Here is a 14,418-nt window from a genome sequence, read left to right as displayed (position 1 = left end):
GTGGAAAGGTTATGCTTTTCGGTGGGTATTTCACACAAATTTTGCTAGTTGTTCTAAAGGAAGGAAGAGATAACATTGTCAATTCAACATTGTGTCATTCAAAAATCTAGAGAGAGACTAAAGTGTTAAAGCTTACACCCACGGAAAATGTGTGCTCTTTAGAATGCAAGTAAATCGACAGAGCGAGAATTTGCATGGTGGATCCTAGCCATTGGTAATGGGACTGTACACAGTGAAATAGAAGTAGGTGTTGCGATAATCCCTCATTGATTGGACTTGAAGGAAAATGCTCATATTATTTTGTTACTAAATTTGGATCTTCGAAAGGATTATGCAATGGGACGAGATTAATATGTAAGCACTTCCATTCAAAGGTTATAGAAGCAAAAATAATTATAGGTACAAGTATTGGGGATAGGGTTTTCATCCCCTAACTTTGATATGGGACAAAGACTGTTTCTTGTGAAGCTTGCATTTGCTCCAATAGATCACAACAAGGATAAACACTATCAGTCCCAGGGTTATACTTGGTGACACTTGTATTTAGCCATGGACAATTATATGTGGGCTTTCTCACGAGTGAGATTTTCAAATGCTGTAAAAGTATTTATTTCGAATACTACATCTTAAACTGACATGAGTACTTTCACCATTGTTTGCACCATGAATGTGCTGTAAAAGTATTTATTTCGAATACTACATCTTAAACTGACATGAGTACTTTCACCATTGTTTGCACCATGAATGTGGTGTTCAAGGAGGTCTTGCAACAATTGGCTTTGACATATGAATGTAGAGGCAATTTGGTAATATTTTTTCTTTGGATTTGAAAAGTAAAAATTTAGGCCATATTCTTAGCCATTTGTTTGATACAGTTTAATTTTGACATTTCCTCTATACTTACAAAGTTTTTGGATTATTATGTCAAACATCATATATGATCAAAGGAGTGTACAACTCTCAAGGTTAAGGTGTTTGTATGGTTCGGTACACCTTACGTATATTTGGACCTTGATCAATGGATTATTACGTCAAACATCATATATGATCAAAGGAGTGTACAACTCTCAAGGTTAATGTGTTTGTATGGTTCGGTACACCTTGCCCATATTTGGACCTTCATCAATGGATTATTACAGCAAACATCATATATGATCAAAGGAGAGTACAACTCTCAAGGTTAAGGTGTTTGTATGGTTCGGTACACATTGCCCATATTTTTTAAGATTTAATTTTTGTTGTAAGCGACCTTTATGAGCACGCATGTGTTGTGAATCAAAACTTGAATTTGATGTGTGAAGAACCCTTGAGAAAATATGGGGACAAAACCATTGAGTCATTCGCAACAAACAAGGAGAGACTAAGCTTAAAGCTTTTGAGTTTTAAGCAAAGAACAATCAAGCAAACATCATGTCGAAAGAAGAGCCAAATGAAGGGGCTTCCCGGGAAGGAGGCCAATCATTATGGAAGATGGCATTTCTCTCACCTTGTGTTTATACCTAATCATTGTATTCCTACCCTTGTGTAAAACTGTAGACTTTAAGCCAACAATGTAGCCTATGAGGTCACTTGATAGACCACTCTAATAAATGACTAAATGTGTAGGTTGAGAGTGTGTATGGTGGTAGTAGTTCGTCACTTGAGGGGGTAGTATGTATGGTGGTAGTAGTTCATCACTTGAGGGGAAGTGTTGAAATATCAAGTGATATGGGGTAAATGTTTGCAGTAAAGGGGAGTGGTATGTGACCCTCAAACATTTGTAATGGTTGCATAAGTCATTGACTATGGTTCAAAGGATTAAAGGGAGCCCAAAGATTGATGAAAAGATGCAATGGAGGCCAAAAGTAGGCATCTAGAACAAGTGGAAAGGGATGCTTCATGGGTGCTCACTTCTCAAGGGAGATGGTGCTCAAATCTAGAAAAGATTAGGGGTTGCTTAAGCAAGCTTATAGGCCATGATTAGTGCAAAAAGGAGATAGTCACCCCTATAAAAAGGCACTCTATCTAATGGATCAAACAAGTGAGCCTTTTACTAAACCTCTTGTCATTATGCTCTAGTTTTGTTATTAACTCATTAGCCTTAATCTCTTTTCTTGCATTTCTTATATGTCAAGATGTTAATGCTAATCCACTTCTACATTCCTTAATCCACCATAGCCAAGATTTTATGGCGCCATTTGATTCTACTTAAATGTATTATATCTTTTTATATATGAATCTAGTTTATAGTCATTGTATATGAGGTTTTTTAGTGGTCCTTATATAGGTTATGATCATACCTTTCTACGTGAAACATTTTGGTTACCACATTTTAGTATAGTCTATTATATATGAGATTTTTTCGTGACCACTATATAACTCATGGGGACTTTTGTACATGGAGCATTTCGGGGCACCACATTTTCGTATAGTTTTCAAATGTATATATTTTTGTGTATAATGTTCATTCAGGTTTCTAATTATCGTTTTGTCCTTTGTACATTTTAAGAGAGAGAGAGAGAGAGAGAGAGAGAGAGAGAGAGAGAGAGAGAGAGAGAGAGAGAGAGAGTGTCGGAGATGACGAAATTTATGTGAGAGAGTGGATTACCTATTGAGTTGACGAAATTTATGTGAGAGAGTGGATTACCTATTGAGTTGGAGTAGATTTGTGCGTATGTTCAACCCATCGTCATGGGATGAACCCAATAAATTAGTAGTTTGGCTACACTAGAGTGAACATGTTGCACAATTTGTTTGAGGCTTGGTGATATAAGTCAAGTTGTGATCATTGATGTTATGATACCCATCATTCGTGTCCGAAAGTGTAAGCTTTGGCGGGACATTGGCATCGGATGGTAAGGCAGTTGTGAGATTGATGAGAAGAAGGTAGGGAGATGCATAGGCCAATATAAAAAGGAGCATGGAGATGTGCTGGGCAAACTCCACATTCTAGGTCCGGCAAAATCCACATTCCACTTCGATGAGCTACATTTGAGTGGAATTGTGCCCAGTCCCTAGTCCCTAGTCCCTAGTCCCTCCTGGGTGAAGACTAGTAAGGCTACTCGTGTTCTTAATTTGTTTTGAAAATATTTACTATAAGAATCGTGTTAAAAAAAATCAAGTTTTAATTTAAAAAAAATCACAATTCATGGTTAGTTTTTTATTTGTTAAATTTTAATATGAGAAACTCAGCACGGTAGTAAAAAAATATACAAGCGCTAAAAAGCAAGCAAGCAGTAGCACTATTAGAGCATCTCGGGTTGATGGCCAAGGTCCCGTAGTTGGCAAGGAGTGGAATGCTCCACTAAAACAGATGTGCAGAGTTGGCGCAGCTACTTGTTGTCGCTGTTGCGGTGAGAGCTGAGAGATGTGGGCCGTGGCCTTCCGTCGACTGATCAGCAGGACCAGCTCTACCTAATTTTTGCTATCGAGGTGGTGCAGCGCCGCTAATTCATGTACAGGCCGCACGCACAGTGACGTGCTTCCGAGTTTGTACGACATGCACCTGCTGCACCATATTTCCTGTCACCTCTTCTACTGCAATGCTCCTCTATTTGCACTCAATTGGCCATGGCAATCGCCTGCAAGTGATCCGGCATGATCATGCTGAACAACGTCTCCAATAGCATCGTGGGCAGCCTCCACTCCGGTGCCGACCACCACCGGCGGCCGGGCAAGGTGGCGCCGACACCAGCGGCCGGGCAATCCATCAATGTCCAGATGAACAAATGGGTCAATGTACAGTTGAACAGATGGGTTCTCTCTCCTCTCTTTTTTGTGCTGTTCTTTTCTATTGTGTAGCTCATGTTTTGAGTTGTAAAATAGGTGCAATATCTTGTATGTGCCACTATAACCCTTGTCTCCAGTCATGTGTTTGAAGCTTTTAATTCTTGCATTTTTAACCCTTTGATTTTGCATCTTTATTGTAGTGGTCTTTTCCACTCTTTAACTAACTTAGAATGGTGAATACCTTAGCTGGTCAAATTTATTTAATATAACATTAATGAGTATGTGTAGCATGATGAGAATTAGGATCAAGGTGAACAGAATGTAGAATGCTACTCTCTCCCTCTTCTAACAAGTAATGTAAGTACAGATATGTAACAGTGTGAGAGAAAATGCATTCTAAGAATACTAAGAGTGATTTTACAATGTTTCATGTTATGTAACACTGTGACATTCAAAGCTCAAAAGAGAACGAAAAATTTCATGCAGGGCCCTTGAGAACGTGGCTCAAGGCGAGGAGGAGGACGGCAATCGAGCTGGCACGGAACGACGTGGAGGATCGAGAGAGCTCAGGTTGGCGTGAAAGGGTCGTTAACGGTTAGCCCACTAAATGTAAAATTTAATATACCAAGTCTTTGCCTTTCCCGCTTCTGAGGCACCGACCAGCAGCCCAACCGGCCAAAACAACAGCACAAACGGGGCCCCTCTTACCCAGCTAGACAGAGCCCCCCTTTAGCACACATCCCCTCCCATGGCTCCTTCAATATTCTCATCACTGCTCAAACCCTCCTCCTTGTCCACAGTGCCCACATCCCACCCGATCTTCTCTGCAAAGAACCCTCTATTGCATTTTCTGCTGCAGCCATGGAAGACCCACATGTGGAAATCCAAACCCCATTACTGCAGCGTGACAGCCAGCCAGCCTCTGCCATGGATATGGCAAAGGATGATCTTCATGTCGATTTGGATGATGATTATGACGGTGACTATGAAGATGACTATGAAGATGATGGTGATGATTATGACGGTGACTATGAAGATGATGGTGATGCTGACAATACCATACAAATAACTTGTGATCAAGTTGAACAGGAAGCAGATTTGCAGGCCCCAGGTAATGTTAGCCCCATAGAATCCTCTACTGCTGAAGAGCCATCTATTGAAAGCCTGGATTATGACCCCATCCATAGCACTGTCTATGCAAAGACAATGAAACAGCCCCAAATAAGGCGTATATATGGGTAAGCCAATCTCTCTTTTTGGCTGTTTGTGAGGTATTTTTGTAGGTTTTGTAGGGATTTGATTTGAAGTGTGACATCAAAATGCACCTCGTCGTTATGATTCGTGTGAATGCGGTTGTTATTGTTCTTACTTACAGGTATACTGGAGTCACGTTCACCAAATGGGCTTTAACTATACTCATTGGAATCCTTGTTGGTAATGTCTCCAACCTTTACAATCTGGGAGAATAAATGTGTTCTGTGATGTTCCTCTCTCTTAGTGAAATATGTCAATGCATATAATGCTGAACCATTAAGGGACAAGAGATCACGCAGTATACGGAGAATAAATATATCTCATCAAGTAGCTTATATTCGATACACTAGGACAGGAATACATTGAGAAGGCTTTCCAATTATGTAGACCTTGTAATCATTACATGGCTGCCTGCTGGTCCACCCAGCAAACTTACTCTCCAGCCAGCGTTGGCCGCCCCAATTGCCTGCCCATGGGCATCCTAGCCTGTCTTTTGCTAGCCTAGATTTTTCCCAACGAGGGTTGCTCTTCCTGATCTTGCCTACACCCTTCAAGGCTGCTGGGCCCTGCATTGGACCACAAACCAAGGTTCAAGTCTTTAGTGGAGATTAGGCTGGAGGTGCACATGTGACCTGTGTTGCATGTGAGAGTCAGCCAACAAAGTGGGACAGTTGTAAAAGAACCCTTCATTTCAGTGCATGATCTTATGTATGCCCCTATCTTGGGTCTTGACTACTTTTGCTTGTGGTGAAGCTGTACAAACAGTGGTAGCAATGGGGCTGTATAGTTGGATTGTACAGCTGTTGAAGAAGGGAGCTGGTTCCACTTTAGGGTATGTTTTCTTTGGAACAAAAGCCATTTTTATAGTACATGAACTGCCAAGCCTAGAACCAAATTTTGCACATACCGTATAGAAGTCCTAAATGTGGGGAGATGGACTTGACGCTTTGCTAAGTAGGATGTATGCTTGTGTGGGCTATGTGATTGTATTTGTGAGCGCTGTTCACAAACTGAGGATACACTGTTCTTGGGTTGCGGGGCCCGTTTGAGGGTCCGGATGGTTTCAGATGGGCATGGGGGCCGTGTAAGTCCTTACATGGAAATGTTGTAGTCTAATACAGTCCTAGCAGGATGATATGGTTGGTCATTTTGGACTGATACAATATATGGCAAAGCCCCACACCCATGTGCTCATGTAAATAGAGCTGTGATGGCTGATCTGAAATTGCTAAGATGGAGGCTGTGTGTATGATAGTAGAACAAACTCATAGTGATGATTGATGAGCTTTGTGGAGAAGGGGTTGTTGGTTGTGTATCTATGTAGATCTATATTACTATAGTCAGTTCACTAGGAGGGAGGAGTATTCAATTTTCGAATCCATGGTACCACCTACCTAGATGCTTAGAGTGGAACCGTGGCTGGACTTGGGCTCACAAGGGACCAATTACCACTCCAGGGTCTGCATCCTGCCGTGCAGATATGTCCGCGTGGCATCCAAGTGCAAGTGCAAGGTGCACATGACAATTGATTCTTACTATGGGGTGTTTCACTTGTTGTGCCTTTGGGCAATCCCAAAGGCAACAACACTGTGAATCTTGGAGGGTCCCACAACAACTACATGAAGCTGAAAGGTCTACAACAGCTAAATATGTGCCGACCGCAATGTTGAGGTGAGTGAGGAGGCAAAGAAAGAGGGTAATCTTTCAAGGCTGAAAGCTGTCTGAGAGTTGATGCCAGAAGTCAGAGAGAAAATTGGGGGAGAGGCCATCGGGGTGAGGCTGAGCCTACTAACTAGCCGTGGCAGTCGAGGTTCTATGGTGGCCCACCAAACATATCATGTGAATCCTGGAGGGTGCCAGCTGAAAGGTCTACAAGAGCTAAGTATGTGCCGACTGCTGCAAGGTTGCGGTGAGCGAGGAGCCAAAGAAAGAGGGTAATCTTTCAAAGCTGAGCTGTCTGAGAGTTGATGCCAGAGGTCTGAGAGAAAACCGGGAGTTGATGCCAGAGGTCTGAGAGAAAACCGGAGGAGTGGCCCTGGGTGGCGAGGCTGAGCCTACTACTAGCAGTGGCAGTCGAGGTTCTATGGTGGCCCACCAAAAATATCATGTGTACAAAGTGTTCCGCAAATCTTTTTGCCCCGCAAAGTCCAATTCAATGTTGAGGGTGTAGAACCAACAATCAATAGCTATAGCTGTACAATCAGCCCTGCTGAATCTGCAGTTTTTACAGCCAAACCCTGAACTGTATGACCATAACAGTAAATGTTGTACCACCATTGTACCAAAGCTGTACAACCAACTCCCGGTGGCCTCTGTACACGTGTTGGGACCCTGTCGTACAACTGTACGGAACAGAAGCTTGTGCATGCTGTGTTGTTGGAACGCCTTATACCTCTCCCGGATGCCCTGGATGAGCCCTAGATGATGGCGATCAGCTCGTACGTTTGCAAGAGAGTAGTCGGCTAGCCTTCCTCCAAGCTCTCAACTCTTGAATGCTCAAATCAGCAATAATTTGGGTCATGCTTTCTGTTGCTTTTCTTGTTTTAAAACAAGTGCAAGTTTTTGATAAACTGCTCCCCATGCCGGACTTTTAGGGGAGGGAAGGCGGCAGGCAGACGGGAGCCTTGTCAGCAACGCCCCCCCGTCCCATTGGTGGCAGTTGCTTGGCCTCCTGTGTGTGCGTCTGCCTGGTGGTCCTGCAGTTTCTTGGGCGCCTTGGACATGGCAGCCCTGTTGTCCTCTGATGAAAGCAAGGTGTGGTGCCTCCCATGTGTGGAAAGTTGGACAAAGGTTTTGCCTATACAAAGCAAGATGAGGGTCATGATTGAGCATTCAAGGTTGGATATGCAAGCCTCAGCTCAGATCAACAGTTTGCAGCCATATCTTAGCTGGTTCTAGCCCTTTGCAACTTAGGAGTAGCAAAGTGTATGGATCAGTAGTTAGCGCACAACTAGATCTACGAAATCATGGTACATATTCATTCCTATGGTACATCCAGTAGATTAGGTGACATTCTCTCCCATCTCTGTGTATTTAGTTTGCGCATCGATTTACATTAACTGCATCACTTAAGTAAGTACACTTCCACTTTGCATGCAACATTGGTGTAAGAGCTATTGATTGTGATTTAAGTGCAACCAATTTATTTTTTCTTGTGGATGTTTTATTGAGCTTCGAAGAATACCTATAAGAGCCACTTACAGTATTAGTGGATGGTCAAAACACGCTTCGGAAAATTCGTTGAGATGGGCACTATGAGTACTAGGGCACAGAGCAGTATTTTGGAGGATACTTTAGAGGATTGATCGCCTGTGGAGGCCACCCTAATCACCCCCAGCACTACACCAGCAGAGGTGAAACCCATAATGCAGAGTATGGTGAAGAGGTGGGCAATGTTCATGAACAAGTTCCCCCGGTGGGCAATGTACATGAACAAATTCCCCAGGCCCCACAAATGAACAGGGGGAACAACAGCATTGATGCATGATCGAATGCGTTTGGTGTTCGAAGCTGACAGAGAGCAGAGAAAATGCGATGCCGAGAAGGCTAGGCTTGCTGAGGACCTTGGGAGGCAAGAGGACGAGGCCCACTGAGGAACATCACTGTCGAGTTTTATTCCCTCCAACGAGTCCAGCAAGTGCCCTCAACATGGTAGAGACCCTTTGCATGGGTAGAGAGTGACCTGCAACTGCCAGCCCCTGGGTATCTGTCCAGGACCTCTCCATGAGAACATCTCCCTATTTTTATGGCACAAGCAGAGTTGTTGGAATATTATCGGAGGCCAAGTTTGTCACAGTTGAGAGTAATCTGCATTACAAATCTGCTATTTTGTGGAGAAAGCAATAATTTTAGCACTTTCTGGACCTATCTTGCATGTTCTTTTGCTTTTGGCATTCATGAATCACTACAACAGCCTGGCTTGTCCCAACACCTTATGATCTAGTTTTCACTTGATATAATTAGAGGAACACAAGCACATGCTCTGCTAGTCTACGTGTATTCCATAGGTTCACTTGACTTTGAATGTTGATATATGTACCATAAAATATTTATAACTGACAGAATACATAAGTCTAAAGATGTAGTGTCCATTTAGCCATGGACTCATGTATTACAGAAGCCTCAAAGATACGTCCTTTACATCTGGCTTGAAGCTATGATATTTCGTGGAACTGCTTCCATTGCTTAAGTTCTTCTGTTAAACCCTATATTTTGTAGAAATGGTTTGGTGAGCTTTAATTTAATCAATAATTAGACTCTTTTTTTAAAAACTTTTTTGTACTTACCTACCAAGCAGGATGCATGGCGTACGTCATAGCATATTCACAGGAGATTATAATAAATTACAAAGTGAGTGTTTCAAGATATGTCATGTAGTGTATGCTTTTTTCTGTGGTCATGAAGAACACATCAATCACCAACTGTGGTTCCTATGCAGAAAAGCTGGACACAGAGTACCATTGAGCAGGGGCTCTGGATTGCATTTATAGGTTATGCAGGTTTTGGCATGCTGTTGGTGGCTGTGTCAAGTTGTCTGGTCTTATTCTGGGCCCCAGCAGCTTCTGGTGGTGGGGTATGCAATGGCCTTACATCTTTCTAGGTGTTCTGTTCTTTTTAAAGTTAGTTCTGGCCCCTGGGCCTTCTGCACATAAAGATTCACACATTACAATCATCTATGGGTGCAGGTAACGCTTGTCATGGCTTATTTAAACGGGAACGAAATTCCTGATCTGTTACAAATCAAGACACTTGTGACAAAGGCCTGTAACACTCTCTTTTGTCTACGTGAAAGTGAGTACTTTTTCCTGTGGAGAATGCTCTGACTGCTCAATTTAAATAAAAAATTTCACTTGTGTCTTGCAGATTTTCGGAACTGTTTGTACAGTATCTTCTGGACTACCTGTAAGTTATTTCTTTTTTTGGGGATTTTTCTAATGGTCTCATTTAGTGGCTAGGTACCTGAAATACATGTCTCTTGCACTTAGGATTTCCTATAATGGGAGATTTGTGTTCCGACTATAGACTTTCTTTACCATACCAGGTTAACCAGTGACCGCTTGCTAGAATCAGTATTGATGCCACCTTTTTTTGTGATCAAGACCAAACCATACTCTACCTCCAGAAGTTTCCTTGATCTGAAGGTGTAAGGTTCACATTGCAGATTTGCACCAGTCAATTATGCTCCAGATAGAACGTACTTCTCACTTATGCAGACTGTAGGGTCTCCATTGAGGCCATGTGCATTTGAATATCTACATGAACCTATCTTGAGCTTACTCATCACAAACGTGAAGACCATGGAGGTCTAGAGCTGAATTTGCAGTACTGAATAGGAAACACCAAAAGGAAAATAAAAACCCTATTAGCTAGCTGATTGAACTTGTGATGTGGGGAGGTACATCAGCTACACCAAGTGAAGACTCCATTGGTTTTGGCTTGCAAAAATTCTCGATAAGGTTGCCTGTAAAATTTTATGGTGGATGAAACTGTGAGATCATTAGGCAAGGACTAGAGGACGTCTCATAAACTCACAAATCAGTAGAGGAAAACAAGCTAGAAGATGATACATAAGAGACTAATTTTACTGGCCTATTTTTCTTCATAGAAGGGTTGCAATTTATAGCCTTACGTAAAGGCATTTAGATCCTCTTTTTTCTCCTACATTGAATCCTCAACTCTCTTTATTCTTATCTCCTCTAATTTCTCTAGCTTACAATCCCCCCCTCTGGTATTTTATTACAAAGGGAGAATTTGTAAATATTGCTTGTTGGTGATATCCAAAGTTTCTAGTATAACATTATGAAAACAAAGATCAAACAAGAATGTCAGTGAAGTGGTTCCATTGTGATCTTTTGCCAGCCACCTTCTGGGGAAAAGAGTATCTCTCCCTCAATGGATACCTTGGTTCTCCTCAAGTTCTATCCACAAGCCTGTCTATGCCTTGGGAAAACTCTTCCTTGGGAAGGCAGCCTCGTTTAACTTTATGTCACAAGCCTTTCTGTGCCTTTGGTAATCTCCTTCTCTTCTCAGATAGCTTGTTTCTCCGAAGATTAAGGGCACAAGCCTGTCCATGGGTCGAAGAAACATGCTTAAGCAGTTCTAATAACATCTTGCTTTAGTTGAGGCCAATAATATGAAGGCTTGATGGCGGGAGAAACATGCTTTAACAGATCTAATGACATCTTTCTTCACTTTGAGGCCAGTAATACGAATTTGTCATTAACTTGTAAGCCTTATTCTAGGATGATTGGCATAAGGCGCTTCATGATGTTTCTTTGATCAACTTCCACTGAAAAAATATTTGGCTGAAGAAATATATCATGTGGAACACATCTTGTTGGGGTAATATAACAAGCCACCACCAGGGAATATGCTGCATATACTCGTGGCATGTGCCCTTTCAGAAATTCGATATAGTGCCTCAAATTCGACATAATGGTAGTGCACCTCAATGTGCTTCGTACGAGCATGGAACACTGGGTTCCGCGCAACTGCCAATGCGCTCTGACTGTCAGTGAAGATGGTGGTGGCAGATGGCTGCCCAACACCCAAATCAGCCATAAGGCGTCTGAGCCACACACACTCAACCGTAGCTGTGAAAGCTGCCCTGTACTCAGCTTCACAACTAGAAGTGGCCACAGTAGGCTGCTTCTTGCTCAACCATGATATGCATGAGCTTCCAAGCATGAAGCAAAAACCACTCGTGGACACGCGTGTGTCATAACAACCAGCCCAGTCAGAATCTGAAAAAACATGTAAATCTGGCGGCAATGATCCCCCCTTGGGATAAAACAACCCAAGATGCCGAGTACCACTCAAATAGCGAAAGATACGCTTCACTGCCTGCCAATGCTTAATGCCTGGGCTATGCATAAATCTGCTCACCTGTGAGACTGCAAACTGAATGTCTGGCCTCGTAATGCATACATAAATGAGGCAACCAACAGCTGTCTGATAGAGTGTGACATCAAAGTGATCTCCAGCATCATGAAGACTCAACTTCAAACCTGTCTCCATTGGAGTAGCAATAGGCTTACAGTCTTCAAGGCCAAATCTCCGCAACAATGTTTCAATATACTTTGTCTGACACAAAGCAATACCTCCATCACACTGCTTAAATTGTATCCCCAAATAATGATGCAAATGCCCCAAATCTGACATCTCAAAAGAGGCATTCAAATCAGCCTTAAAATCAGCAATATGACTCTCATTTGGTCCTGTGAGCAGCATGTCATCGACATAGAGAGCAATGATTAGATGTACACCATCCACACGTTTAACATACAAAGTGCTTTCTGTTGGACTATTCTGAAACCCATGTGCAGTCAAATATGCATGTATTTTTTCATATCAAGCTCGTGGAGCTTGCTTTAAACCATATAAAGCCTTTTTTAACCTGCACACTTTGTTTTCCTGCCCTCTTTGAACAAAACCACGAGGCTGCGATACATACACCTCCTCATGCAAATCTCCATTTAAGAACGCAGTCTTTATGTCCAGCTGATGTACATTCCAACCATTATGAGCTGCTAATGCACAGATGCTACGAACAGTGGTCATACGACATGTGGGAGCAAAAGTCTCATCAAAATCAATGCCCTTCTCTTGAGCATAACCTTTTGCAACAAGCCTAGCCTTATGGCGATCCACTGTGCCATCAGGCTTACGCTTCAATTTGTATACCCACTTAGTGCCAATGGCCTTCTTGCCAGGGGGCAAGTCACATAAAGACCATGTACCATTCTTCATAATAGCATCGTATTCTGCTTGCATAGCAGCCATCCAATTTTCTGAACTTTGTGCCTCATCAAATGAAACAGGCTCACTTTCATCGCACATACTAGAAACAGCCAATGCATAACAATCTGACGCATAAGAGGCACCATGAGAGCCAGAACGAGTGCGACTAGACAAAGGGGCATCCAACTTGCTGTCACGCAAAGTCTGCACCAGCCATCTAGGCATATTCCTAGAGCCCTCAATCTCTTGTCTCTCATCCTCAAGTGCATCATGCACATCTGCATCAGATATAGGCTGATCTGTGCCATCATTTAAAACCTGCATAGGCTGAAAAACTGCCTCATGAGGTATTGCACTTGACTGTGCACCACTGAAAAGAGGCAACAATGTATCATAGACATCACGTGAGCTGATATCTGTCTCCTTAGTACATGAAACCAAGGGCTGAACTGCATCTTCCACAAATACAACATCACGGCTAACCAAAATGCGCTTTGTCTGTGGATGATACAAACGATAGCCTTTGCTCTCAGCACTATATCCAACAAAAATACATTTGACAGCTTTGTCATCCAATTTTCTGCGATGTTGCACAGGCACTAATGCATATGCCAGGCAACCAAAAACACGTAAATGGCCAACAGATGGCTTGCGGCTATGCCAAGCCTCATATGGAGTGACAACCTGTAATGCTTTGGTGGGACACCTGTTTAGTACATAAGTGGCACACATGACAGCCTCAAGCCAAAAACTATGTGGTAGACTTTGACTCTTAACCATACATCTTGCCATTTCCATGAGAGACCTGTTTTTTCTCTCAGCCACACCATTTTGCTGTGGTGTATACGGCACTGTACATTGGTGTTTTATCCCACGCTCAGCCAGAAATGCATTAAATTCTGAAGACATATACTCCCCCCCTCGATCTGAACGGAGGGTGCCCATCTTACTTTCTGACACATTTTCAGCCATAACCAAAAACTGTTTGAAGCACAAAAACACTTCGGACTTTGCCTTCAAAGGATATACCCATGCATGCCTGGTAAAATCATCAATGAAAGTCACGAAGTAAAGGTAGTTTCCAAATGATGGAGTTTGCATGGGACCACAAACATCACTGTGAACAAGCTGCAATCTGCGTTCAGCTCTCACTGATCCATCTTTGGGAAAGGAAGCACGCTGCATTTTACCCAATATGCAGCCCTCACAAACATGCTTGACAGGTGCCTCAAGCTTAGGCAAAGAAGACACCATTTCAGATTTCTGCAGGCGCAGCAAACTTGCAAAATTCAGATGACCAAAACGTGCATGCCACAGTTTTGCATTTGAAATAGCCTGCGTATCCATAATAGCACATGCTGAATCCTCTACACATTTGCCATCCATATTGAGCTTATACAGCCCTCGACATAGTGAACCAGATGCTACAATGATGTCACCACAAGAGAGATCATGAACAGTACATCTGTCATCCACAAATTTTACAACCAAACCTGTTTTGGCAAATGCGGAGACTGACAGCAGATTCTTTTTGATCCCTGGCACATACAATGCATCAAAAAGTGTAAAGGTGTTGCCATTTGCAACATTCAGCACAATCTGTCCAACTCCTTCAACGGGATAAGAGGAGTTATTGGCACAAGTGACAGTATTCCCTGTGGGAGCAGACTCAAGGAAAGTGAATAAACTGCGCTGCGAGGTGATATGCTTAGTGGC

At 42.6% G+C, this 14,418-nt stretch overlaps 1 protein-coding gene across 1 annotated transcript; it reads left to right on the top strand.

Moving 5' to 3' along the window:
• The first annotated feature begins 4,363 nt into the window (after positions 1-4,363).
• On the top strand, positions 4,364-10,229 carry LOC147613328 (chloride channel protein CLC-d-like). Its single transcript, XM_086782626.1, has 7 exons — positions 4,364-4,946; positions 5,084-5,142; positions 9,260-9,312; positions 9,401-9,535; positions 9,648-9,722; positions 9,826-9,864; positions 10,004-10,229. The coding sequence occupies exons 1-7, from the start codon at positions 4,570-4,572 to the stop codon at positions 10,013-10,015; spliced, it is 750 nt and encodes a 249-aa protein (XP_086638752.1). The 5' UTR covers positions 4,364-4,569; the 3' UTR covers positions 10,016-10,229.
• The last annotated feature ends 4,189 nt before the right edge of the window (positions 10,230-14,418 follow it).

This window comes from Cibotium barometz, chromosome 44 (genome assembly GCF_041138505.1).
Source record: "Cibotium barometz isolate CiBa-2024 chromosome 44, ASM4113850v1, whole genome shotgun sequence".
In the NCBI taxonomy this organism is placed as follows: Eukaryota; Viridiplantae; Streptophyta; class Polypodiopsida; order Cyatheales; family Cibotiaceae; genus Cibotium; species Cibotium barometz.
This window is presented reverse-complemented; position numbering and strand designations above follow the sequence as displayed.

Excerpts from the sequence above, each read along its gene's own strand:
- LOC147613328 (XM_086782626.1), top strand. The coding sequence starts at position 4,570 with ATGGAAGACCCACATGTGGAAATCCAAACCCCATTACTGCAGCGTGAC. Across the intron at positions 4,947-5,083 it reads CAAATAAGGCGTATATATGG|GTATACTGGAGTCACGTTCA; the intron begins GTAAGCCAATCT and ends TCTTACTTACAG. Across the intron at positions 5,143-9,259 it reads ACTCATTGGAATCCTTGTTG|GATGCATGGCGTACGTCATA; the intron begins GTAATGTCTCCA and ends CCTACCAAGCAG.